The sequence below is a fragment of the Salvelinus alpinus genome, chromosome 9, assembly GCF_045679555.1.
Source record: "Salvelinus alpinus chromosome 9, SLU_Salpinus.1, whole genome shotgun sequence".
Taxonomy (NCBI): domain Eukaryota; kingdom Metazoa; phylum Chordata; class Actinopteri; order Salmoniformes; family Salmonidae; genus Salvelinus; species Salvelinus alpinus.
In genome coordinates, this window is record NC_092094.1 from 40,658,378 (window position 1) to 40,682,454 (window position 24,077).

Below are 24,077 nucleotides of genomic sequence, written 5' to 3' on the forward strand. Positions count from 1 at the left end.
CACGAGATTACCCTAACAGATCACACACACATCACAATAAGCACAGTTTAAAGATTTGATCTCACCCTGCATCCTCAATTACTAGAGTCTGTAGCCCTTACTTACTTAATACTGAGCCATGAATCTTTATCTTCACCTGACTAGTACAGCCTCACCCAGAACACTGTAACCAGTCTCTCAGTCCCCTGCTCTCACTCCACCACTCAGTCCGCTTGTCTGGACCTGAACCAGCACTGCTGGAGGCTATTGATTGACCTAATATAAACAACATTCAACACTCATTCAAACTACACAAACAAACAATAACATTCAAATTACACATAGGGTTAAGGCTCTGTTTGAAATCGGTCTTTACCCCTCTATCATTCTCTTACCCACTACAAGTCATAAAAGCAGACTGCTAGAGGCTTATAGATTACTAGATTAAGTAATTAGGCAGTCGAGTTCACATCTGTTGAACAAAACTACCGGTGGCGGGGGAAAGGGGGTATGGGATGGGGGAGGTGAGAGAATAGGGGCAAATAGAAAATTGTTGGAGAGGAGAGAAAAGGGATTAGCCAACAGAGGGATTGAGGAGCAGGGAGGGGTTCTTATTGACAAGCTTTAGAACAGAAAAGCTTGTCCTGAGAATGTGATTGGCTGAGCCTGACAGTAGTGACCATGACAACATATGCTACTCCCATAAGCCCCCCAGAGACAGTTACTATGTGTACTCTAGGCTAGGGTGGCACAATCACCCAGCCCTCCTTTCCATGTCAATGAGCGCTTTAGACACAAACAAAGAGACCAGCAAGCTTGAAAAAAACGAACAACGGTTTTATTCAGAAATGATTGATCGTGTGCCCAGTTCAGTTTTTAAATGTCTCTGTGAATCTCCTACATAACATTGCTCTCAAGAATAAATCAAAGGTTAAACTCTTAGAGAAAATAAAAAGATTCATTTTTGGGGTTTAATCCAAATAAAAAGAGGCTACACCAGAGAGATAGATGGCTGCTCCTGGGTTGGGCCGACTGACAGTGCTACAGCCCTGCCCTATTGGTTTGTGTTCCATAGGCGAATCTTAGTCCCACCCCCCGAGTGGAGGATAGCCAATAACAGTGTAGTGTCCACAAACACACACAACTCCCATGATGCCCTTCTCTCCATGGGAGATTAAGGCAGTAAACACAGTGGGGTATACCTTCGGGGTGGATTGGGAGACGAAACCGCTGGGCAGGAAAGACCTCTATTGACCAATGATGCATGTTTGGACTACAACCACAGAGGAAGATACAGTAAAAGCACAATGATGATAAGTCCAATCAGAGAGACAAAGAGAATCATTCTGCCCTTCTGACATACAGTACAGTAACGTGTCTTTTCCAGTTGTAACACAAACACAGCACCACAGATTGAGATAGTTCTAAACGTTGTGGCGCAGCTGAGATGAGTGAGATGATGCACAGTACAGTAGATAATCAACCATGACCTGACTGGTAAGAGGGCTGAGGATAGGACTGTAGGCATATGTCTGAGTGTGTCTCAATGTGCTTTTTTTATTAGTTTTTTTTGTTGCTGTGTGTTGTGTTTATCTGTGTGTTTGTGCATGTGTGTGTGTATATCCCCCCCTCTCTCTCATCCAGGCATGAAGACCCCTCCCTCCCCCAAAAAGTAGCAGCCCCTCCCCTGCCCTTGTGGACTTTGCTCTACTCTCCCTGGGCGTCATAGTTGGCCCCGCCTGCCTTCTTCAGCTCGGTGCGAATGTAGTCCTCCTCCAGCTCACGAGCATCACTGATCATGAACTCCTTAGCAAAGTTCTGCAGGAGACAAAGAGGAGAGGGGGAGAAGGTGACAGAAAAGGAATGTGTGAGAGAGTGTTAGACAAGGAAGACAAAGGAAGCTAGAGAGATGGCACAGACAAAATTGTGTTTACTTTATTTGGCAATCAATTTACTGTATTGTATTTTAACAGCACATTCATTAAAAATAGTATTTGTTTAAAAAAAACATGTGAGTATGGGTGAGAACAGAGAGTCACTAACCTGGACAATATCTTTCACCAGTGTCTTGTCAGTGCTGATCTTGGCACGCTGCAGGCCACTTACGTTTTCCCCTATCCAGGTGATGAGGGTGAACTTGGCCCGCTTGCTCATGGCGTCACCCGTTGTGATCCGCACAAAGCCAAAGAGACGCACATCATCTGAGAGTGAGAGAGAGATGAGACAGCAGCAGTCAGTCAGAGATGAGACTGACCATCAGACAGGCTGATGACACCACAGACCATTTCCATTCCCAGCTGTCATATGACAGATAATTATGGCATAGTTCTTAAATAAATTGATTTGTCACCATGTTTGAGCCAGCAATTGGCAAGGCCTGATTCCTGTGTACTGCGAGTTGATTGAGCTTTGTGAGTGTTTCTATGCTGCTGTAAGAAGTATGAACACAGGCGGGGAATATTGGCTTATTATGGCAACACTGTCAAATCCAAAAGTGGGGTAAATCTGTGAGTACGAGAGAAATGGGGAGGTATTAAGGTCAACAGGTTCAATCAAAGGGGTCTGGAGTTGTGAGCAATACTGGGATTGGAGAGGCAGCGATTCTGGGTTCACTGTCTCTCCCTCACACAAACATATCACATGTTAGCCCTACATCACTAGCTGCATTGTCTTGGAATAGAGCAGTTTTATTATCTACAGTTCAGCACACCAAATATGTGCAAATTCACATCTCTAAGTAGATTATAGTAAAGGTAATAACACATTTATGACATGAATCTGCTCTGGACCAGGCCCTGTCCCTTCATTACCCTTAATAATGCACTGATGACACAATCTAGGCATGATTTCTATGTTTATCTGTGCCTTACTGATTCAGAAGCAGCATACGTCTATCAGACCTCAAAGCTATGTTGTGCATTAACAAGAATCAGTGTTAAAATTATCAGCATGGTGTCAAAGGCCATCGCTAGTTTCAACACCTCCCCATACAAGAGTCCCCTACATGTCACCTGACTGAACTGTGATATCCACCACACCACATAAAGGCCTATACTGTTTCTCTGTATAACAACCAATGTTTCTAGCACTTAAATAAAAATATTTACAAATACTTTTGTTGTGCTTGTTTCTATATTTGTCATATTGTGGAAGTGGGTAAGGCTGACAAGTAATGAATAAGTATATATATATATATAAGTGTTGAAAAAAAGAACATTAATTTTGCTAAAGCCTGACTTCCCCTGTCGTAAACTTCCTGGTGTGTCAACATCTCTTCCCTCTAAAGCCTTCCCTTTTAGTTATGCTGACAACGCTGTTAAGACAACAGTCCAGAAAACAGCTGCACTACTGTGACTATGATGATGCAGCAAAAAGACAAATAGAACGCTTGAGTTTAGACCTTTTAGTTGATAAGACAGATGCTTCTTTTAGAACACTCAGCCTATCAACTTCTTAGTGCAGCAGTCTGTGGCCAAGCCCTCAAAGACAGGATGAGACTTTCACAGTTTCTGTTAAAGCAGATTCATCAGAATGTATATAACGTTTTATACAGTAAGATTAGAGAAAAAATATTCCCTGGGCAAAGACAAGGTACATAGTGAGGAGAGACTATAGTAGTATGGGACAGCCCAGCCTGGTCTCCAAGACTAAACGTAACATAGCAAATGTAAATCCGGGACACTGAAATTAGTATGATAAGTTACGTTTGGTATGGTTAAATAAGACAGAATGTTACTTAAAGCATTATTTATATTATTTCTATGCTTCCCGTTCTTGTCACACCCTGGCCTTAGTTATCTTTGTTTTCATTATTATTTTAGTTAGGTCAGGGTGTGACATGGTGTAGTATGTGTTTTTGTATTGTCTAGGGTGTTGTATGGTTTAGGGGGTTAAGTAGAGTAGATGGTTTAGTGTTCAGTGTAGGTGTCTAGGAAAGTCTATGGTTGCCTGAATTGGTTCTCAATTAGAGACAGCTGGTTATTGTTGTCTCTGATTGGGAGCCATATTTAAGGCAGCCATAGGCTTTAGCTGGTTGTGGGTAATTGTCTATGTTGAACGTTTGTTGCTTGTCTGTGCACTTACGTTATTTAGCTTCACGGTCGTTTGTTGTTTTTGTTAGTTTGTGTATAGTGTTCGTTTTCGTGTTTTTCTCTCTTCCACAATAAAGAGATGTATTTTGCACACGCTGCGCCTTGGTCCAATCTCTCACAAGAAGACGATCGTGACAGAATTACCCACCAATCTAGGACCAAGCGGCGTGTCAAGCAGCAACAGGACCCACCTACACAGGATTCATGGACATGGGAGGAGATACTGGATGGTAAGGGACCTTGGGCACAACCGGGAGAATATCGCCTCCCTCGTGAAGAGCTGGAGGCAGCTAAAGCCGAGAGGAGGCGATATGAGGAGGCAGCACGGAAGCAAGGCTGGAAGCTCGTGAGTACAACCCAAAAATTTCTTGGGGGGGCCTTAAAGGGAGTGTGGCGAAGTCAGGTAGGAGACCTGCGCCTACTCCCTGTACTTACCGTGGAGAGCGAGAGTACGGGCAGACACCGTGTTACGCAGTAGAGCGCATGGTGTCTCCTGTACGCGTGCATAGCCCGGTTCGGTACATTCCAGCTCCACGTATCAGCCGGGCTAGATTGAGCGTTGAGCCGGATGTCATGAAGCCGGCCCAACGCATCTGGTCACCAGTGCGTCTCCTCGGGCCGGCTTACATGGCACCAGCCTTACGCATGGTGTCCCCGGTTCGCCTACATAGCCCGGTGCGGGTTATTCCACCTCCCCGCACTGGTCGGGCGACGGGGAGCATACAACCAGGTAAGGTTGGGAAGGCTCGGTGCTCAAGGGAGCCAGTACGCCTGCACGGTCCGGTATTTCCGGCGCCACCTCCTCGCCCCAACCCAGTACCACCAGTGCCTCCTCCACGCACTAGCCCTATGGTGCGTGTCTCCAGCCCTTTACCACCAGTGCCTACACCACGCACCAAGCCTCCTGTGTGTCCCCAGAGTCCTGTGCGTCCTGTTGCTGCTCCCCGCACTAGCCCTGAGATGCGTGTCCCCAGTCCGGTACCACCAGGTCCGGCACCACGCACTAGGCCTAATGTGCGCTCCCAGGGTCCAGCATGCCCTGTTCCTTCTCCCCGCACTAGCCTGAAGGTGCGTGTCTTTAGCCCGGTACCTCCAGTTCCGGCACCACGCACCAGGCCTACAGTGCGTCTCAGCCGGCCAGAGTCTGCCGTCTGCCCAACGGCGCCTGAACTGCCCGTCTGCCCAACGGCGCCTGAACTGCCCGTCTGCCCAACGGCGCTTGAACTGCCCGTCTGCCCAACGCTGTCTGAACTGCCCGTCTGCCCAACGGCGCTTGAACTGCCCGTCTGCCCAACGCTGTCTGAACTGTCCGTCTGCCAAGCGCCGAATGAACTGCCTGTCTGTACTGAGTCTTCAAAGCCGCCCGTCTGTACTGAGTCTTCAAAGCCGCCCGTCTGTACTGAGCCTGCAAAGCCGCCCGACAGACAGGAGCCGCCAGAGCCTTCCGCCAGACAGGATCAGCCAGAGCCTTCCGCCAGACAGGATCAGCCAGAGCCTTCCGCCAGACAGGATCAGCCAGAGCCTTCCGCCAGACAGGATCAGCCAGAGCCTTCCGCCAGACAGGATCAGCCAGAGCCTTCCGCCAGACAGGATCAGCCAGAGCCTTCCGCCAGACATGAGCAGCCAGATCCGTCAGCCAGCCATGAGCAGCCAGATCCGTCAGCCAGCCATGAGCAGCCAGATCCGTCAGCCAGCCATGAGCAGCCAGATCCGTCAGCCAGCCATGAGCAGCCAGATCCGTCAGCCAGCCATGAGCCGTCCAGCCAGGATCCGCCAGCCAGCCATGAGCCGTCCAGCCAGGATCCGCCAGAGCCGTCCAGCCAGGATCCGCCAGAGCCGTCCAGCCAGGATCCGCCAGAGCCGTCCAGCCAGGATCCGCCAGAGCCGTCCAGCCAGGATCCGCCAGAGCCGGCCAGCCAGGATCCGCCATTCAGTCCGGTGCTGCCCCTTAGTCCGGTGCTGCCCCTTAGTCCGGTGCTGCCCCTTAGTCCGGTGGGGTTAAGTTGGAGGGTGGTCATTTGGAGGAGGCTACGAAAGCGGGTAGTGACTATGGTGGGGTGGGGACCACGACCAGTACCAGAGCCGCCACCGTGGACAGACGCCCACCCAGACCCTCCCCTAGACTTTATGCTGGTGCGTCCGGAGTTCGCACCTTAAGGGGGGGGTTTATGTCACACCCTGGCCTTAGTTATCTTTGTTTTCATTATTATTTTAGTTACGTCAGGGTGTGACATGGTGTAGTATGTGTTTTTGTATTGTCTAGGGTGTTGTATGGTTTAGGGGGTTAAGTAGAGTAGATGGTTTAGTGTTCAGTGTAGGTGTCTAGGAAAGTCTATGGTTGCCTGAATTGGTTCTCAATTAGACAGCTGGTTATTGTTGTCTCTGATTGGGAGCCATATTTAAGGCAGCCATAGGCTTTAGCTGGTTGTGGGTAATTGTCTATGTTGAACGTTTGTTGCTTGTCTGTGCACTTACGTTATTTAGCTTCACGGTCGTTTGTTGTTTTTGTTAGTTTGTGTATAGTGTTCGTTTTCGTGTTTTTCTCTCTTCCACAATAAAGAGATGTATTTTGCACACGCTGCGCCTTGGTCCAATCTCTCACAAGAAGACGATCGTGACAGTTCTTAAGTTTTGTTTTTGCGGCTTTTACTTTCGGTTTTGTACACCAGCTTCAAACAGCTGAAAATACAATATTTCTGGTTATGGAAAATATATTTCACAGCGATGATAAAATTATGGTAAAATGATTCTCTACACTATAGTTGCTTGTTTTGTCACATAGTTTGCCCAATTTCCATTTATCAGAATTTTAGCAACCAGGAAATGGCAGAGAAATTTCTGCATAGTGCATCTTTAAGGCAAACACAAAATGAGGGTGGTTGGTTGGTTTGAATGGGTGAGTGTATAACGCAAATGTCTATCAAATCAAATTATATTTGTCACATGCGCCAAATACAACAGGTGTGAAATGCTTACTTACAAGCCCTTAACCAACAATGCAGTTAAGAAAAATACCAACAACAAAAAATAATAAGGAAATAAAAGTAACAAATAATTAAGAGAGGCAGTAAAATAACAATAGCGGGGCTATATACAGGGGGTACCGGTACAGAGTCAATGTGCGGGGGCACCGGTTAGTCAAGGTAATATATACATGTAGGTAGAGTTATTTAAGTGACTTATGCATAGATAATCTCAAATCTCAACACAAACGTTAGAATTTTAGTAACTTTTCAACGACTTACTTACTTTTTAGCTACTACTTAGCATGTTAGCTAACCCTTCTAATCTAACGCCTAACCATAAACTCTAACCTAGCTAACGTTAGCGTTAGCCACCCAGCCAACGTTAGCCACAAAAAAATGGAATTCGTAACATACATCTTTCGCAAATGCATAACATATTGTACATTTAGCAAATTTGTAACATATCATACAAACTGTAATTCATAACATATCATGGAAAATGGACATCCAAAAATGTATACAAACCATACAAAACGTAACATATCATACTAAATGGAGGATTCGTATTTAGGAAAACAGGATAATACAAAATGCTCTGAGACCAGGTTGGACAGCCAGGTGTAGGCCTACTATTTGGGTAGTTAGTATAGCAAAACATCAGTTGTCTTTAAAATAATATAAATCAGTAATAGGCCTAGATTGTAATACATTTGTATTTCATCACCGGAATGTCAGCCCTGAAACAAAACTACAGCCTGGGGAAATACAGGCACGCAACAGCACAGGAGTTTTTAAACACCACGCCCAACACTCCAGCATCTAATTGGTTAGTGCTATCCGGAATCCTTAGGACATCCCTACCCTAACATTACCCTTATCAATTTACATTTAAACTTCAATGGGGTACAGCCGTCCCAGGGATCCCAGATAGCAAGGATCGTATCTTATTAGGGGGAAGAGAGTGTGGGAGGGTAGGGTGCTGATATGGTGGTGACAGCATGATTTGCTCACTAGGGGTGTCCATACCCTATTGAAGTTGAAATGTAAATTGATAAGGGTATTATATCCCGAGTAGAATAAGACCCTGCGCTGCACACAAGAAACAGTTGGAACTACTTCAATAGTACTGATATTATAAGCTTATAGGCCTATAAGAGGCCTTAAGAACTAAGAAAGGGATACTTCCATATGATGAAGTCACGGGACAGATTCCGGGAACAGACCAAGCACACCAGGCCAGGGTTTGGGGTTTAAGAAGTCAATGAGAGAAATGAAAACAATCTACTTAGTTGTTAATTTTCTCGAAATCTAAAGGCACAACCTAGATTCGAGCCAATATTTGAAGTAGTTGAAGATGTTATCACTCCAACGTCGTGAAAGTGATAAACTGACACGTTTTCATTTTCGTAAAAAAAATATATTTTATCGAAGGAGCATCTTTGATTTGACCGCCTACACATGCTGTTATTGTGAAGTGGAAACGTCTAGGAGCAACAACGGCTCACCCGCGAAGTGGTAAGCCACACAAGCTCAAAGAACAAGACCGCTGAGAGCTGAAGCGTGTAAAAATCATCTGTCCTCGGTTGCAACACTCACTACCAAGTTCCAAACTGCCTGTGGAATCAACTTCAGCACAAGAACTGTTTGTCGGGAGCTTCCTGAAATGACTTTCCATGGCCGAGCAGCCGCACACATACCTAAGATCACCATGGGCAATGCCAAGCATTGGTTGTTGTCTCTACCTTCTTGCCTTTGTGCTGTTGTCTGCGCCTAACAATGTTTGTACCATGTGGTGTTGCTACCATGCTGTGATGTCATGTGTTGCTGCCATACTATGTTGTTGTCTTAGGTCTCTCTTGTCGTGATGTGCGTTTTGTCCTATATTTTATTTTTTATCCCAGCCCCCGTAGGAGGCCTTTTGGTAGGCCGTCATTGTAAATAAGAATTTGTCCTTAACTGACTTGTCTAGTTAAATAAAGATAAATACAAATCGGCTGGAGTGGTGTAAAGCTCGCCGCCATTGGACTCTAGAGCAGTGGAAACGCAAAACAGGGCCCCTCTGTCTCTGTATCTGTAGCCCATCTATCTGATGCCGTCTAGTCAAAAATAGTATTATATTGTTGCCGCCCGTAGAGTTGAATGCAAGGGAAGCCAGAGAGTATTTGGCCTGACTTGGTAAAATAAATAATAGCAAATCAGCGGTGAGCTCAACTGTAAATGGTCCTGGCGCACCAGAAAAAAAGCATCAAGGGAAGCCAGTTTGGATTTGGCTTCACACCACTCACATCACATTGTTGCATCTCATTGTGTTGTCCTCCGGCGGCTGGCTAGATAGCTAGCTAGCTAACATTGTCCCTTTTCTAAATTAACCATGGATGGAGATAGGGATTTGGACTTGTGGTTTTACTTCTCTATACTGGCCAATGATTATAACTGCGATTCTGATCCAACCATACATTGTGCCCCTGGCCTGTAGATGATGGAAGTTCAATATGTAGCTAAATGTAGAGTAGTAGGTTAATGTTAACTAACTGGCTCATCATTAACCATGAAAGGAAGTTAGTCCAGCGAGCAAGCATTTTAGCTGGGTAGCCTAGAACAACAAACACTAAAAGGTATGCTACTGTATGACAGAGTCGTAGACAGTTTCAGCAACATGAAAGAGAGGAGGATGGCATTGGCATCTCTCTACAAGTAGGGGGTGTCAACATGTTTTTTCTACTTAAGCACACACATACAGAACTCAGTACAATGGACAGCCACATTACATTTAGCTTAGATTGATTGGACACTTTTTTGTTGTTGTAATATTTTAGTTGTCACTGTATTAAGCAGAGGTGATTTGATGATGTTGAAGTTGAATTGGTGCTGGAATAGTGGAGGCAGTTCCGGTTTTCTTCGTGACTTGCGGTAACTCTGGTGTTGTAAATCAATAGTTGTTTAGTAGTCCGAAAATGTCGGGAAACATTAACTTCATTGACCATGCTGTAGGTAACTGTTTGTTACATGCACTATACTTTGTGGACTCCACCTGACAGATGTTGCTCTCCGGTTTTGTGATGATACAAAGGTGTGGTTGAATTTATTCTGCCACTGTATCTTATTGTCTCGGCCTTAGGCGCATATATCACGGTGGCAAGCCATATGACCTAACATAGGCTGTTATATGACTTTCCATATTACTCTATTGGCCTACCGGGAGCCAATAGAGGACAGATAATGGCTCTGGTAGGTTACAGGGCGTCACAACTTGGTAAGTTCCTTCAAGCACTGCTGCATGCATTACAACTTGACACAGGCAAGACAATTTTAAACAATTTTAAATAATCCACGTTTCCAACAACTCAACGAGCACTACTGACTGACATCGCAACAAGTCGTGAAAATGTTGTGTGTGGTCTTTTACAGCGCTATTGCCGTTATGCAGGAACATTGTGGTCAATTTGAAATAACCGCATAGGCGCAAAAATAAGTGAAATCCTGGCCTTACCTGTGCACTGACTCTTGAATTCTTCATAATCAGTCCCCTGGCCCGCCGGCACAATCATATGGCCCTCATATTTAAACGCTGCCCTAAAATAACATAAAATGCACACTACATGAATTAAAATGCACTGACCTTACAGACATGTCAAATTTAATATTTGGGCCCTGTCTGTCAAAAAGATCAGGGATCCTCTATGCCAGTCTACTCCACTAATGCGTGTCCACGTCCATCATAAAACATCTATCGGATGGGATTACAATGTAGCGACCAGTCTAAAGTAGGCTAATCATTCAAAAACCGATGTGTCAAATGCGGGGCAGACATGTCCGGTGTTGTGTCAACATATACGTGTCACTATCACTGTACCTCTTCGATAGACAAAGGAAGTTAGTCATGCCCCGGTACCCTGAATTATTAGACTAAGATATGTATGTTTTAGGGAGAGAAACAATGATTCAAATGGAACACTGGGTGAATGAATGAAAAGTGCACACTTTGATCATCCACCCATTGTTATGGATTTTATAAATGTAGACTAAACTCAATTCTTAGGATGCTGTGTAAAATCTCAGATGCCCACAATTGCCTATGCACAACTAATTTAAACACACTCACCAGTTTATCTCCGTGTTATCGTCTCTGACGAGGTTATACGCTTCCCTGCAAGCCTCTTTATCGATTCTTGTTGCCATTTTGGATGGACGCAAATGGACAGTAGCCTAGAAGTGAAAGAAAGCACACGGCGAAAAGAACAATCCAAAATGAGCAGAACGTGAGTTCTACAATAGACGACTAAATAGCCTGAAATCACGCGCCCCTATTGAACAGTCGAACATGCGCTATTACACGGGCAGTGCGCGGAAAAGGGTGTATCTTTTCTCAATTATCAGAGAAATACTCTTTCGACTCAATTCATTTCCTATATCCAGTTTATGGGCGTTGGTGATGTTTGTCAATCAGGTTGCGGTAGTAGAGCGGCGAAGTCCCCATACGCAGCATTCACATCCTCCCAATGGTCAACTGAGGGATTCAGCCAAATAAATCCACCCTTTTTTATTGTTGCCGTTTTACTGCGCTATCCTGCCATCTTGTGGTCTGTTAATGTAATCGATGCATGAGAACAATAGTCTGCTTCAACACAATCAACCAAAATTAAACGTTCCAATAATAAATAACATTTAATTTAATTAAAATACAATTATATAATAAAATAATAAACCATAATAGCCCTAGAACACACAGTGATAGAGGTAATTTATTTCAAGCTATATGAGGGACAAAGAGAGAGAGAGAGCGCGCGTGCGTGATAGGCTCGCTAAACAGTAATTTTACAACGGCTGTCTCACAAATCTGCTATTTTCAGGAACCTGAAAACAACCTACACCCTCAGAATGGACCCGCATGACCACATCCCTCCATGAATTGATGAGCCCAACATATATACAATGAATTCACTTGTCTCATAAGGACACATTGGAAAAGGCATCAACGTGGTGCATATAAACTAAACGTTTCTGCACTGAGGGATTTGATTGCGGTGAGAAACACTTTTAGCAGTGCAACACGCAAACTAACCTTTTAAATCTATATTCAATAGCTTGACGTTTTCATTAGTGGGCCCCATGCACTAGCCCTGTGATTGGTTGGATTCACAGACAGTCTACGGCTACTTCCTGGATGAGATCATGGCTGCGACTAAACAATACATTTTAAAACTGCTTTTGATTCAAGCAAGCTGTAACAACGGGTGATGCTGTGCTACATTTAAACACTGTTTTATTTTTTCTCGATACATTTAGCTGTCGAACATAAAAGCGTCTCGTGTTGATCGTTGCTTGCCTACATGTAGCCTACTGTTGGATCTCAAAGTTGCTGTTGTTGAATAGCTGCTACAATGTAACAAGAAGTCAACATCTCCCAGCGTCCTCCCCTGACACGTCAAAGTGAGGTGATACCTTGTAGCATGATGTCAGTCAAATATTTTTGACAAACAACCCGAAAGTTAGTGTAGTCCAAGTTGTGACTCCACTTGTGGTTTCTCTGAATTATATCGATTCGTCATTGAATTTCACTGTCTTTCAGATAGTGTTGAATTGAGAGAACGCAATGGATAATGGACGACAAAGCCGTGTTTCACGGCCTCAACAGATAATTGAGTCATCCAAGGTTAGTTGCATGATGTGACATATCAAGCTAGTGTTAGTTTTGTCATACCTGACCAACTTCCTTCAAGTAAGTTTCATGTAATATTACCTGTTGCTCTGTGTCTCAGGTGTACCGTTGGGCTGAGCAAGCTGACTTCCTCCTGCAGGGTCTGAATGAGCAGCGTCAGCACGGCCAGCTGTGTGACATGGTGCTGGTGGCTGATGAGCAGCGTATCCCAGCCCACCGTGCCCTGCTGGCTGTCTCCAGTCCTTACTTCCAGGCCATGTTCACCCTGGGCATGAGGGAGGAGCGTCAGGCAGAAGTGGAGCTGGTGGGGGCTTCCTACATCGGCCTTAAGGCTGTGGTGGACTTCCTCTACAGTGGGGAGCTGCCTCTGGATGGAGGGAACATTGACTATGTTCTGGAGACAGCCCACCTGCTGCAGGTGTGGACGGCAGTGGACTTCTGCTGCCAGTACCTAGAGAAGGAGGTGAGTGAGGAGAACTATCTATACCTGCAGGAGCTGGCTCTGCTCTACAGCCTGGAGAGACTAGACACCTACATTGACCACTTCATCCTGGAACGCTTTGCAACCCTCTCCTTCACCCCAGGCTTCCTGAGGGATGTCCGGCTGCCCAAGCTCAGCTCCTACCTGGCCAGCGGGCAGGTCCAGCATGAGAATGAGCAGGCTCTGCTCCAGGCTGCTCTTCAGTGGCTGAGCCACATGCCTGACCGCCCTGCACACGCCCGCCAGCTGCTCTCCCACATACGCTTCCCCCTAATGCCAGCCAGTGACCTGGTGGGGCGCGTCCTCCCGGCTGTACAGGCCCTGCTGCCCCCGGAGGCTGACTGTGAGGTGCTGGTGGAGGAGGCTCTGAACTACCACAACAGGGCCAGTGCCCAGCCCGGGCTGCAGACAGGCCGCACCATGCTGCGAGGAGGGGAGGAGTGCCTCCTATTGGTGGGTGGGGAAGTGTCAGAGCGCGGGGAGGAGCTGACTGCAGATGTTAGCTGGCTGGATGGAGACTCTGGTGAATGGATGGTAGAGACCCAGATCCCGGCACAGAGGAGCCACCACTGTGTCGCTGTACTGGGGGGGTTCATCTTCACAGCTGGAGGCAGCTCATCAAGAGATAATGGAGGTGATGCTGCCAGCAACCTGCTGTACCGCTACAACCCCCGCGACAACCAGTGGATCAAGGTAAAGCCAAAGATACTGGTAACTAACTCAAATATCTCATCTGCATCGTTTCCAATCAAAGCAAATTAACCATAGTGTGCAGAACAAGCAAGGAGGTGGGCAGAGCCAAGCACAAGTTGGCGAGATCCTATTGGCTCGTTCTTGCATGTACACTGAACAAAAATATAAACGCAACTTGTAAAGTGTTGGTCCCATGGTTCATAAAATATCCCAGAAATGTTATATATGCGCAAAAAGCTTATTTAAAAAAAATAATAATAATTACAACCCTGTTAGTGAACATTTCCCCTTTGTCAAGATAATCCATCCACCTGATAGGTGTGGTTTATCAAGAAGCTAATTAAATAGTATGATCATTACACAGGTGCATCTTGTGCTGGGGACAATTAAAAAGCCACTAAAATGTCAAGTTTTGTCGCACAACACAATGCCACAGATGTCTCAAGTTTTTTAAAGGAGCGTGCAATTGGCATGCTGAATGCAGGAATGTCCATCAGAGCTGTTGCCAAATAATTTAATGTTAATTTCTCTACCAAAAGCCGCCTCCGTCATTTTAGAGAACCGCAAACCATGTGTAACCACGCCAGCCCAGGACCTCCACATATGGCTTTTTCACCTGCAGGATTGTCTGAGACCAGCCACCCGGACAGTTGATGAAGTTGTGGGTTTGCACAACCGAAGGATTTCTGCAAAAACTGTCAGAAACCGTCTAAGGGAAGCTCATCTGCGTGCTCGTTGTCCACACCAGGGTCTTGACCCGACTTCAGTTTGGCGTCATAACCGACTTCAGTGGGAAACTGCTCACCTTCAATGGCCACTGGCACGCTGGAGAAATGTACTCTTCACGGTTTAATCCTGGTTTCAACTGTACCGGGCAGATAGCAGGCAGCGTGTGTGCGAGCGGTTTGCTGATGTCAATGTTGTAAACAGAGTGTCCATTTCTGGCAGTGGGGTTATGATACGGGCAGGCATAAGCTACGAACACAATTGCATTTTATCGATGGCAATTTGAATGCACAGAGATACCGTGACAATATCCTGAGGCCCATTGTTTCATTCGTCCACCGACATGACCTCATGTTTCAGCATTATAATGCATGGCCCCATGTCGCAAGGATCTGTACACAATTCCTGGAAGCTGAAAATGTCCCAGTTGTACCATGGCCTGCATACTCACCAGACATGTTACCCATTGAGCATGTTTGGGATGCTCTGGCTTTGACGTGTACGACAGCATGTTCCATTTATCACCAATATCCAGCAACTTCGCAGAGCCATAGTCTAAATATATGTCTAAATATATGATCATTAGCGCTTGGTTTGGAGGGCTCTCAGATATGAATCTTAATATAACCTATAATACATGCAGGACATGGAATCACCTCAACATTAAAGTAGACCATGGAATCAGTCACCTCAACATTGAAGTAGACCATGGAATCAGTCAACTCAACATTAAAGTAGACCATGGAATCAGTCACCTCAACATTAAAGTAGACCACTTTTGCAGCTTACAAAATGACTAGCAAATATATTTTAATTGAGTGACGACGTAATAGATTAACACTTTACATCAAGTTATTCATGTGTAGTAACTTTTATTACAATAGCAACATTTACATTGGACTTTGTAAATTGCTTTATAATGTGTTATTACATATGTAGCATAAGGAGCAGTGACTAATCCACTTGTGTACAGTAGTTACAAAAACTCTCAGCTCATTGCCATGCAATTAAAATGCAATTACCAAAGTGTTATGTAACAACATGCTATTGAAATTGCTCAAAGTAATTAAAGTTTTATTGCACAAGAACAGTTTAATGTTAAGCGTTACTAAAAATGCTAACGGTAACAAAATATGGCTAAGTGTCGAAAGGAAACTAAATATCCAAAAACTGCAGTCTTGAATCAACTACAGCCAAGGAAGGTGGAAAATCATGTTAGTTTGTACAGTTGAAGTTGGAAGTTTACATACACCTTAGCCAAATACATTTAAACTCAGTTTTTCCACAATTCCTGACATTTAATCCTAGTAAAAATGCCCTGTCTTAGGTCAGTTAGGCTCACCACTTTATTTTAAGAATGTGAAATGTCAGAATAATAGTAGAGAGAATGATTTCAGCTTTTATTTATTTAATCACATTTCCAGTGGGTCAGAAGTTTACATACACTCAATTAGTATTTGGTAGCATTGCCTTTAAATTGTTTAACTTGGGTCAAACGTATCGGTTAGCCTTCCACAAGCTTCCCACAATAAGTTGGGTGAATTTTGGCCCATTCCTCCTGACAGAGCTGGTGTAACTGAGTCAGGTTTGTAGGCCTCCTTGCTCGCACACGCTTTTTCAGTTCTGCCCACAATCTTTCTATAGAATTAAGGTCAGGGCTTTGTGATGTCCACTCCAATACCTTGACTTTGTTGTACTTAAGCCATTTTGCTACAATTTTGGAAGTATGCTTGGGGTCATTGTCCATTTGGAAGACCCATTTGCGACCAAGCTTTAAGATGTTGCTTCAATATATCCACATCATTTTCCTCCTCATGATGCCATCTATTTTGTGAAGTGCACCAATCCCTCCTGCAGCAAAGCACCCCCACAACATGATGCTGCCACCCCCGTGCTTCACGGTTGGGATGTTGTTCTTCGGCTTGCAAGCCTCCCCCTTTTTCCTCCAAACATAACAATGGTCATTATGGCCAAACAGTTCTATTTTTGTGTCATCAGACCAGAGGACATTTCTCCAAAAAACGTAGTCTGGCTTTTTTATGGTGGTTTTGGAGCAGTGGCTTCTTCCTTGCTGAGCGGCTTTCAGGTTATGTTGATTCTATAGGACTCGTTTTACTGTGGATATAGATACTTTTGTACCTGTTTCCTCCAGCATCTTCACAAGGTCCTTTGCTGTTGTTCTGGGATTGATTTGCACTTTTCGCACCAAAGTACGTTCATCTCTAGGAGACAGAACGCGTCTCCTTCCTGAGCGGTATGACGGCTGCGTGGTCCCATGGTGTTTATACTTGCGTACTATTGTTTGTACAGATGAACGTCGTACCTTCAGGCATTTTGAAATTACTCCCAAGGATGAACCAGACTTGTGGAGGTTTACACTTTTTTTTCTGAGATCTTGGCTGATTTTCTTTTGATTTTCCCATGATGTCAAGCAAAGAGGGACTGAGTTTGAAGGTAGGTCATGAAATACATCCACAGGTACACCTCCAATTGACTCAAATGATGCCTATCAGACGCTTTTAAAGCCATGACATCCTTTTCTGGAATTTTCCAAGCTGTTTAAAGGCACAGTCAATTGAGTGTATGTAAACTTCTGACCCACTGGAATTGTGATACAGTGAAATAATCTGTCTGTAAACAATTGTTTGAATAATTACTTGTCATGCACAAAGTACATGTCCTAACCGACTTGCCAAAACTATAGTTTGTTAACAAGAAATTTGTGGAGTGGTTGAAAAACAAGTTTTAATGACTCCAACCAAATACCCTGACTACACCGCTTGCGTCACAAAATAAATGCAGGAATCTATGTTATTTAATTATTGCACCCACACTGCTCGCGCGCGCCAACGAGCGTTTTATGTGTGGATTAATTGTCGGAGTAGAGGAACTTGTGCATTTCAGGTAAAATAACAACTCAAGGTTTATATCCCAGGACAAATTAGTTAGCAACAGCAAGCTAGCTAAATAGGACAAATTAGCTAGCAAGTGCAAGCTAACTAGCTAAATTGCCATACATGTTTAATGCTTTTTGACCTGTCCCCAAATTAATGGCATTGGTTCAGAGTTTGTTTTGATATTTTAACATACGTGTCGTGATCGCGTTTGGTGTAGGGGGACAAAATAAATTTATGCACGATAGCGCACGCGCGCAGCCGGTTTGGGTTCCGTGTAAGTGTATGTAAACTTCCGACTTCAACTGTGTATGGGGTAAACTATCCCTTGGAAGATTTACAGTCGTGGCCAAAAGTTTTGAGAATGACACAAATATTAATTTTCATAAAGTCTGCTGCCTCAGTTTGTATGATGGCAATTTGCATAAACTCCAGAATGTTATGAAGAGTGATCAGTGAATTGCAATTAATTGCAAAGTCCCTCTTTGCCATGCAAATGAACTGAATCCACAAAAAACATTTCCACTGCATTTCAGCCCTGCCACAAAAGGACCAACTGACATCATGTCAGTGATTCTCTTGTTAACACAGGTGTGAGTGTTGACGAGGACAAGGCTGGAGATCACTCTGTCATGCTGATTGAGTTCGAATAACAGACTGGAAGCTTCAAAAGGAGGGTGGTGCTTGAAATCATTGTTCTTCCTCTGTCAACCATGGTTACATGTAAGGAAACAGGCAAGGATGTCACAGGCAAGGATATTGCTGCCAGTAAGATTGCACCTAAATCAACCATTTACCGGATCATCAAGAACTTCAAGGAGAGCGGTTCAATTGTTGTGAAGATGGCTTCAGGGCGCCCAAGAAAGTCCAGCAAGCGCCAGGACCTTCTCCTAAAGTTGATTCAGTTGCGGGATCGGGGCACCACCAGTACAGAGCTTGCTCAGGAATGGCAGCAGGCAGGTGTGAGTGCATTTGCAGGCACAGTGAGGCGAAGACTTTTGGAGGATGGCCTGGTGTCAAGAAGGGCAGCAAAGAAGCCATTTCTCTCCAGGAAAAACAGGGACAGACTGATATTCTGCGAAAGGTTCAGGGATTGGACTGCTGAGGACTGGGGTGAAGTCATTTTCTCTGATGAATCCCCTTTCCGATTGTTTGGGGCATCCGGAAAAAAGCTTGTCCGGAGAAGACGAGGTGAGCGCTACCATCAGTCCTGTGTCATGTAAAGCATCCTGAGACCGTTCATGTGTGGGGTTGCTTCTCAGCCAAGGGAGTGGGCTCACTCACAATTTTGCCTAAGAACACAGCCATGAATAAAGAATGGTACCAATACATCCTCCGAGAGCAACTTCTCCCAACCATCCAGGAACAGTTTGGTGACGAACAATGATGATGGAGCACCTTGCCATAAGGCAAAAGTGATAACTACTTGGCTCGTGGAACAAAACATCGATATGTTGGGTCCATGGCCAGGAATACTCCCCAGACCTTAATCCCATTGAGAACTTGTGGTCAATCCTCAAGAGGCGGGTGGACAAACAAAAACCCACAAATTCTGACTAACTCCAAGCATTGATTATGCAAGAATGGGCTGCCATCAGTCAGGATGTGGCCCAGAAGTGAATTGACAGCATGCCAGGGTGGATTGCAGAGGTCTTGAAAAAAGGGTTCGGCACTGCAAATATTGACTCTGCATCAACTTCATGTAATTGTCAATAAAAGCCTTTGACACTTATGAAATGCTTGTAATTATACTTCAGTATTCCATAGTAACATCTGACAAAAATATCTAAAGACACTGAAGCAGCAAACTTTGGAAATTAATATTTGTGTCATTCTCAAAACTTTTGGCCACGACTGTAGTGTGTTTGAAACAAGAACACTTCCCCTCAGATGGACAGAGTTTCAAAGTTGTTTTTGCTAAGCATCCAACTTGCCATTTGCAATGTTTGCCTACGGCTTTGAATTTCTCTGCTGTATTATAACATTAATTGCAGTTTTCCACCTTTTCAGTTGCATGTTGAATCACAACGTATTTCTTTTGTATCTGTACAAAATATAATTGCATTTTGTTTGATTATGTACATCTGAGGCAATGGACATTCAAGAGAATGGACATTTACAGAATGTTCAGATATGCATTGTTTAGATCAAATATGACTGTCTGTCAGATTGGAATAGTATCGGAGATTTGTGTTTTATTCTTTCTATTTTTATCTTCCACATGCAGTTCTCGATACAACCCTGCTATTAGTTGAAGGCAGCCAATCCAATCGTTTCTGAAAAATAGTCACTTCCTGAGATCTGTATTCAAATACTTTAAAAAGTAGTTTCTTTCTCAGATCTGTATTCAAATAGTTTTAAAAAGTAGTCATTTTTGGGGATCTGTATTATAATAGTTGTAGTCACCTCCAAAGCATAGTTAAAACTATAGTTATCCCAGCTCTGCTGCAACCCAACCTAACATTTCCAAAATGTCTCCAATTATGTGTCATCTTTACTCTAGAGTGCCCCAATGAATCAGCGGCGTGTGGATTTCTACCTGGGAGCCGTTGGGGAGTGTCTGATCGCTGTGGGAGGGCGTAATGATAACGGGGCTCTGTCGTCAGTGGAGGTGTACAGCCCTGCAGACGACTGCTGGACATACGTAGCAGGACTGCCCAGGTGCCAACTGACACTATTCCTCTATAATGATCTCCCAAAGGGTTACCTGTACTCCTGTCCCTCTGATATTAATTCCACCTGTTAAGCAGCAAGACAACAGACTAATGAGAACAACACTCTACCTCTAGGGACAGCTCAATGTTATGTCACGGTTCCCAATAGACCTACAATAACTATTATGCCTTAGCTGGCAGACTGGCACCGCTCACATCAAAGCCCTTTCTCTCACCTGTTCCTCTCTTCTCCATGTCTATGCAGGTTCACCTATGGCCATGCAGGCACATCTGATAAAGGAGTGGTCTATATCTCAGGTGGCCATGACTACCAGATTGGGCCGTACCGGCGAGACGTGTTAAGCTACGACCCCCGAGGAGGAGACGTCTGGGTGGAGCGCCAGGCCATGTCATCGGCACGGGGGTGGCACTGCATGACGTCACTTCACCACCTCATCTATGCAGTCGGAGGCAGTGATGACCACGAGGAGAGCATTGATCGTTTTGACATCCTGGCAGTGGAGGCATTTGACCCCCAGAGTGAACAGTGGACCCGTATAGCCCCCCTCCTCCAGCCTAACAGTGAGGCGGGCTGTGGGGTCTGGGGGGGTAAGATCTATGTGCTGGGGGGCTACAGCTGGGAGAGCATGGTGTTCTCACAGGCCACACAGGTGTTTGACCCTGACAAGGGCCAGTGGGTGCGGGGCCCAGATCTGCCAAAACGCATTGCAGGGGCTTCAGCCTGTGTGTGCTCAGTGAGACCCCAGCCCTGCAGCCCAGACAGGAAGAGGGCAGGACACAAGGGGAAAGGCAGGCATAACCCCACCCACCCCAACTAAAGAGGATACAGAGGACTGCAGGGGATGGAAGGGGTGAAAAGAGCTGTGTAACTACCAATGGAACTGTCAGTGGATTACATATAATATCATCTCTAAAAGCACACAATAGGACTGGTTCTGTATCAGCTGGTTTGTGAAGGCTTCCAACATGCCTAACACTGGGGACTGTGTGAAAAATGTATTTGATTTGCTTAGTATTACAATTAAAGCATAATCTGTGTTTTAACCTAAAAGTTTTGTTTTTAAGTTATGAATTAAGAAATACTGAGTTCCATCAGAATCAGGCAGAAAGGGCAGTGTTCACACGTATTCAAATCAAACCAGCAAAAAAACAACAGCAACATCCATTCTTTACCTTAAGTGCTACTTTTTCATTTATTATCAAAGTGTCACCTTACAGGGAAACAATTTACACTGGTAGAAGACCATTTGCAGGCGTATGCTGCTGATGTTGATGAGGAGCTGGATAGTAGTCTGGCCTTGTAAACATCAGGTTGAGAAGCAGTTATCTTATCCCCAAGTGACTTCTCTGTCTCTTGTCTCAAATGGCTGATCCTCAGGGACTGTCATTGGTATGGATGAGACTTCAATCTGAAGAACCGAAACATACATTGTCAGGGTAGGAGCAGTTGTTCTCTACATGGAATTATTGATGTGTAGAAGAGCATTAAGTATTTGTATAAGGAAGGGTGAACCCTGTCTCACGTGTCTGATGCAGGACTTCTAGCCTCAATCCAGGCCTTTCAGTGTCTTCCTCAGAAGTCAAAGATCTGCAGACAACACACTTCCCATTTGACTTCTCACTGCACCCTTTTTCAATGATTGTCAGAATTAATACATCTCAATAGATTTATGTTAGTGAGTTAGTAATGTGTGTGAAAGTTAAGTTAATAATGATATTGATCTACCAAGACATTGACCTGACATTGATCAAACTATAGCACAAAGACTGATTCCTAATTTAATCAGTCATATTGCTCAAACTGAACTTGATATGAACTCATAGTATGATTCAGCAAGAGCCATATGTAGGTCAAATAAGGAAATATAATCTATATTGGCTTAGAGAAAGTTCACCTTAGTATTTACCAGAATGTGGTTGGTTATGACACTCTTGGGGATCAATGCAATACACTGCTGCATATGATCCCTCAGCACCACCTGAAACGACACACACCCACACACACACACACACTCCCTGAAGACGCATACACTTCAGATTTGGGTTTCTACCAGAACTCTATTCTAACCTGAGCAGGGCTCCGTTGGTGCTTCAGCAGCTTCTCGGGATCAGTGTCTCCACAGTGACTGCAGGAACTATTGACACGATCAACTTTTGAAACGTAGAGAGAGATGATTACTGAGTGTCAAAAAGTGCAGGATAGAGTCATATAGTGCAGGATCATAGTACAGTTGCTACTGTAGGGGAGAGGGGTGAAGTTAAGCCTCCCTTGTTTCTGGGAAACCGTACACGAAATGTATAATTTGACCAAATATTTAAGAAGAGGTCATCATTTCATGTGAAGGAAGAAACTACATGGAATAAGTGGTAAGCAAGTTAGATCAAAAAATGTTATTGTGTTAAGAGATTTCATGATGCTTGTATCTAAATCAATTAGATAGTTTTAAGATTGTTCTATCCATCAATATGAGGCTCTAAACCTAGCATGAAAGTGCATCCTTGTAGCTGCGTGTGCTAATATAGTCAAAATATTTGCCTTGGGGTAAGTTGAGCCAATTGCAAGTCGAGCAAATTGAAGTGATTTCTTCCCAGGCGTAATGTAAGGCATTATCACTAGGATATGAGGTAACAACAGGGCCTGGCATATGTTGAAAGTGTTTTTAAAAAGTACAAAGTGTTTGTTAGGTGTTAACCCTGTGTTCAAAGATGCTCAAAATGATTAAAATATAAAAAAGTGACTGTGATCGTGTTGAATTGTGTTTGGGAAATAAAGATAGACATGTTTTTTTTTTTTAAATGGTGGTAATATTTAATTCAGTACAGAAATTTGTAGGCGGCTTAACTTACCCTGTCCGCGGCTCAACTCACCTCATACCTGGAGTAAGTTGCGCTAAGAGATCACTTTTTTTGGACAAGCTATGTTTTCAAAACTAACATTTACATGATTTCTGGTTATTTCTAGGGATACACATGTTGAATCTTTGATAGAAACAATACTATATTTGTCTTGACGGAGTGATGATGAATGTAAAAAATGGCTCAATTTACCACACTCTCCCCCATACATGTTATTATCAGGAGGACTCACATGTTTTGGGTCTTCTAGGCCTAGGGGAACCAAAGGGTCTGTAGGCATTGAGGGTATTGTTGCGAGACTTGCAGAAATCTGCCAGGTTAGACTGGACCAGATAGGGATGCAACGCCACCTGCAGGAGAGGAGAGAGAGATAATATGACAGAGATGTCAAAACGCTCTTTCGGCCATTGTCCATTTTTGTCTCCTCCTCTCGGACCCATTAACAACACCCACACACTCTTTCAGCAAGGTAAACACACACCCGTTTACACATGTAGCATCCATGCATAAACACAGTTAACTGTACATTGTACTGGATGTATGAGCTGGTTAAAGAAGTGAGGTATAATGCATTATTAAGGTATTCATGATATCAGAATGTTGCTTTAGTAGCAGGTCAAAGGTTTATTGAGTACCTGGTTAACTGCAGGGGAAACCTTGGCCACAGAGAACAGTCTCTCCAGCTGGAGGACGTTGAAGTTGGACACCAATACTCTTCACCTTCCCTGAGGCCTGCAAGGCCTCCATCCTGCACAGCATTACAGGACAGGCACTGCAATACACCACACTTGAAGATACCAAACATAGACCACGAAGAAAGACAAACCGTTTTGTTGCTATGAGATAAAGTATAGTGATGTTAATAAAGAGAAGGGGATAAGATAACGTGCTGACCTTCCACAGGCCCAGATAGTGTCAGTGGTGAGCATTTCTCCACCTGTTATAGGGAAGAGCTCATCACACACTTTCTAGAAGTAATTTAAAAGATGTGAACGCACACAGAGATTTGTTATTGAAATGTCAAGAACGGTATCAGTAGAGACAATTAGTCCCTGTA

General features: G+C 44.3%; 2 protein-coding genes across 8 annotated transcripts; one reads left to right on the forward strand and one right to left on the reverse strand.

Moving 5' to 3' along the window:
- Positions 1-795: 795 nt before the first annotated feature.
- LOC139530067 (coactosin-like protein) lies at positions 796-11,595 on the reverse strand. The gene is made up of 4 exons (XM_071326127.1): positions 11,139-11,595; positions 10,527-10,609; positions 2,023-2,180; positions 796-1,797 (listed from the first exon to the last, which is right to left on the reverse strand). The coding sequence occupies exons 1-4, from the start codon at positions 11,213-11,215 to the stop codon at positions 1,687-1,689; spliced, it is 429 nt and encodes a 142-aa protein (XP_071182228.1). The 5' UTR covers positions 11,216-11,595; the 3' UTR covers positions 796-1,686.
- A 227-nt stretch (positions 11,596-11,822) lies between these two features.
- LOC139530064 (kelch-like protein 36) lies at positions 11,823-21,215 on the forward strand. 7 transcript variants are annotated; one of them, XM_071326123.1, is made up of 5 exons: positions 11,823-12,471; positions 12,606-12,689; positions 12,796-13,869; positions 19,993-20,150; positions 20,409-21,215. In XM_071326123.1, the coding sequence occupies exons 2-5, from the start codon at positions 12,630-12,632 to the stop codon at positions 20,980-20,982; spliced, it is 1,866 nt and encodes a 621-aa protein (XP_071182224.1). In that variant the 5' UTR covers positions 11,823-12,471; positions 12,606-12,629; the 3' UTR covers positions 20,983-21,215. The 7 variants fall into 7 exon arrangements, with proteins under 7 accessions (XP_071182224.1, XP_071182221.1, XP_071182225.1 ...); XM_071326120.1 differs by having other exon boundaries at positions 11,823-12,466; positions 12,796-13,887; XM_071326124.1 differs by having other exon boundaries at positions 11,823-12,466.
- The last annotated feature ends 2,862 nt before the right edge of the window (positions 21,216-24,077 follow it).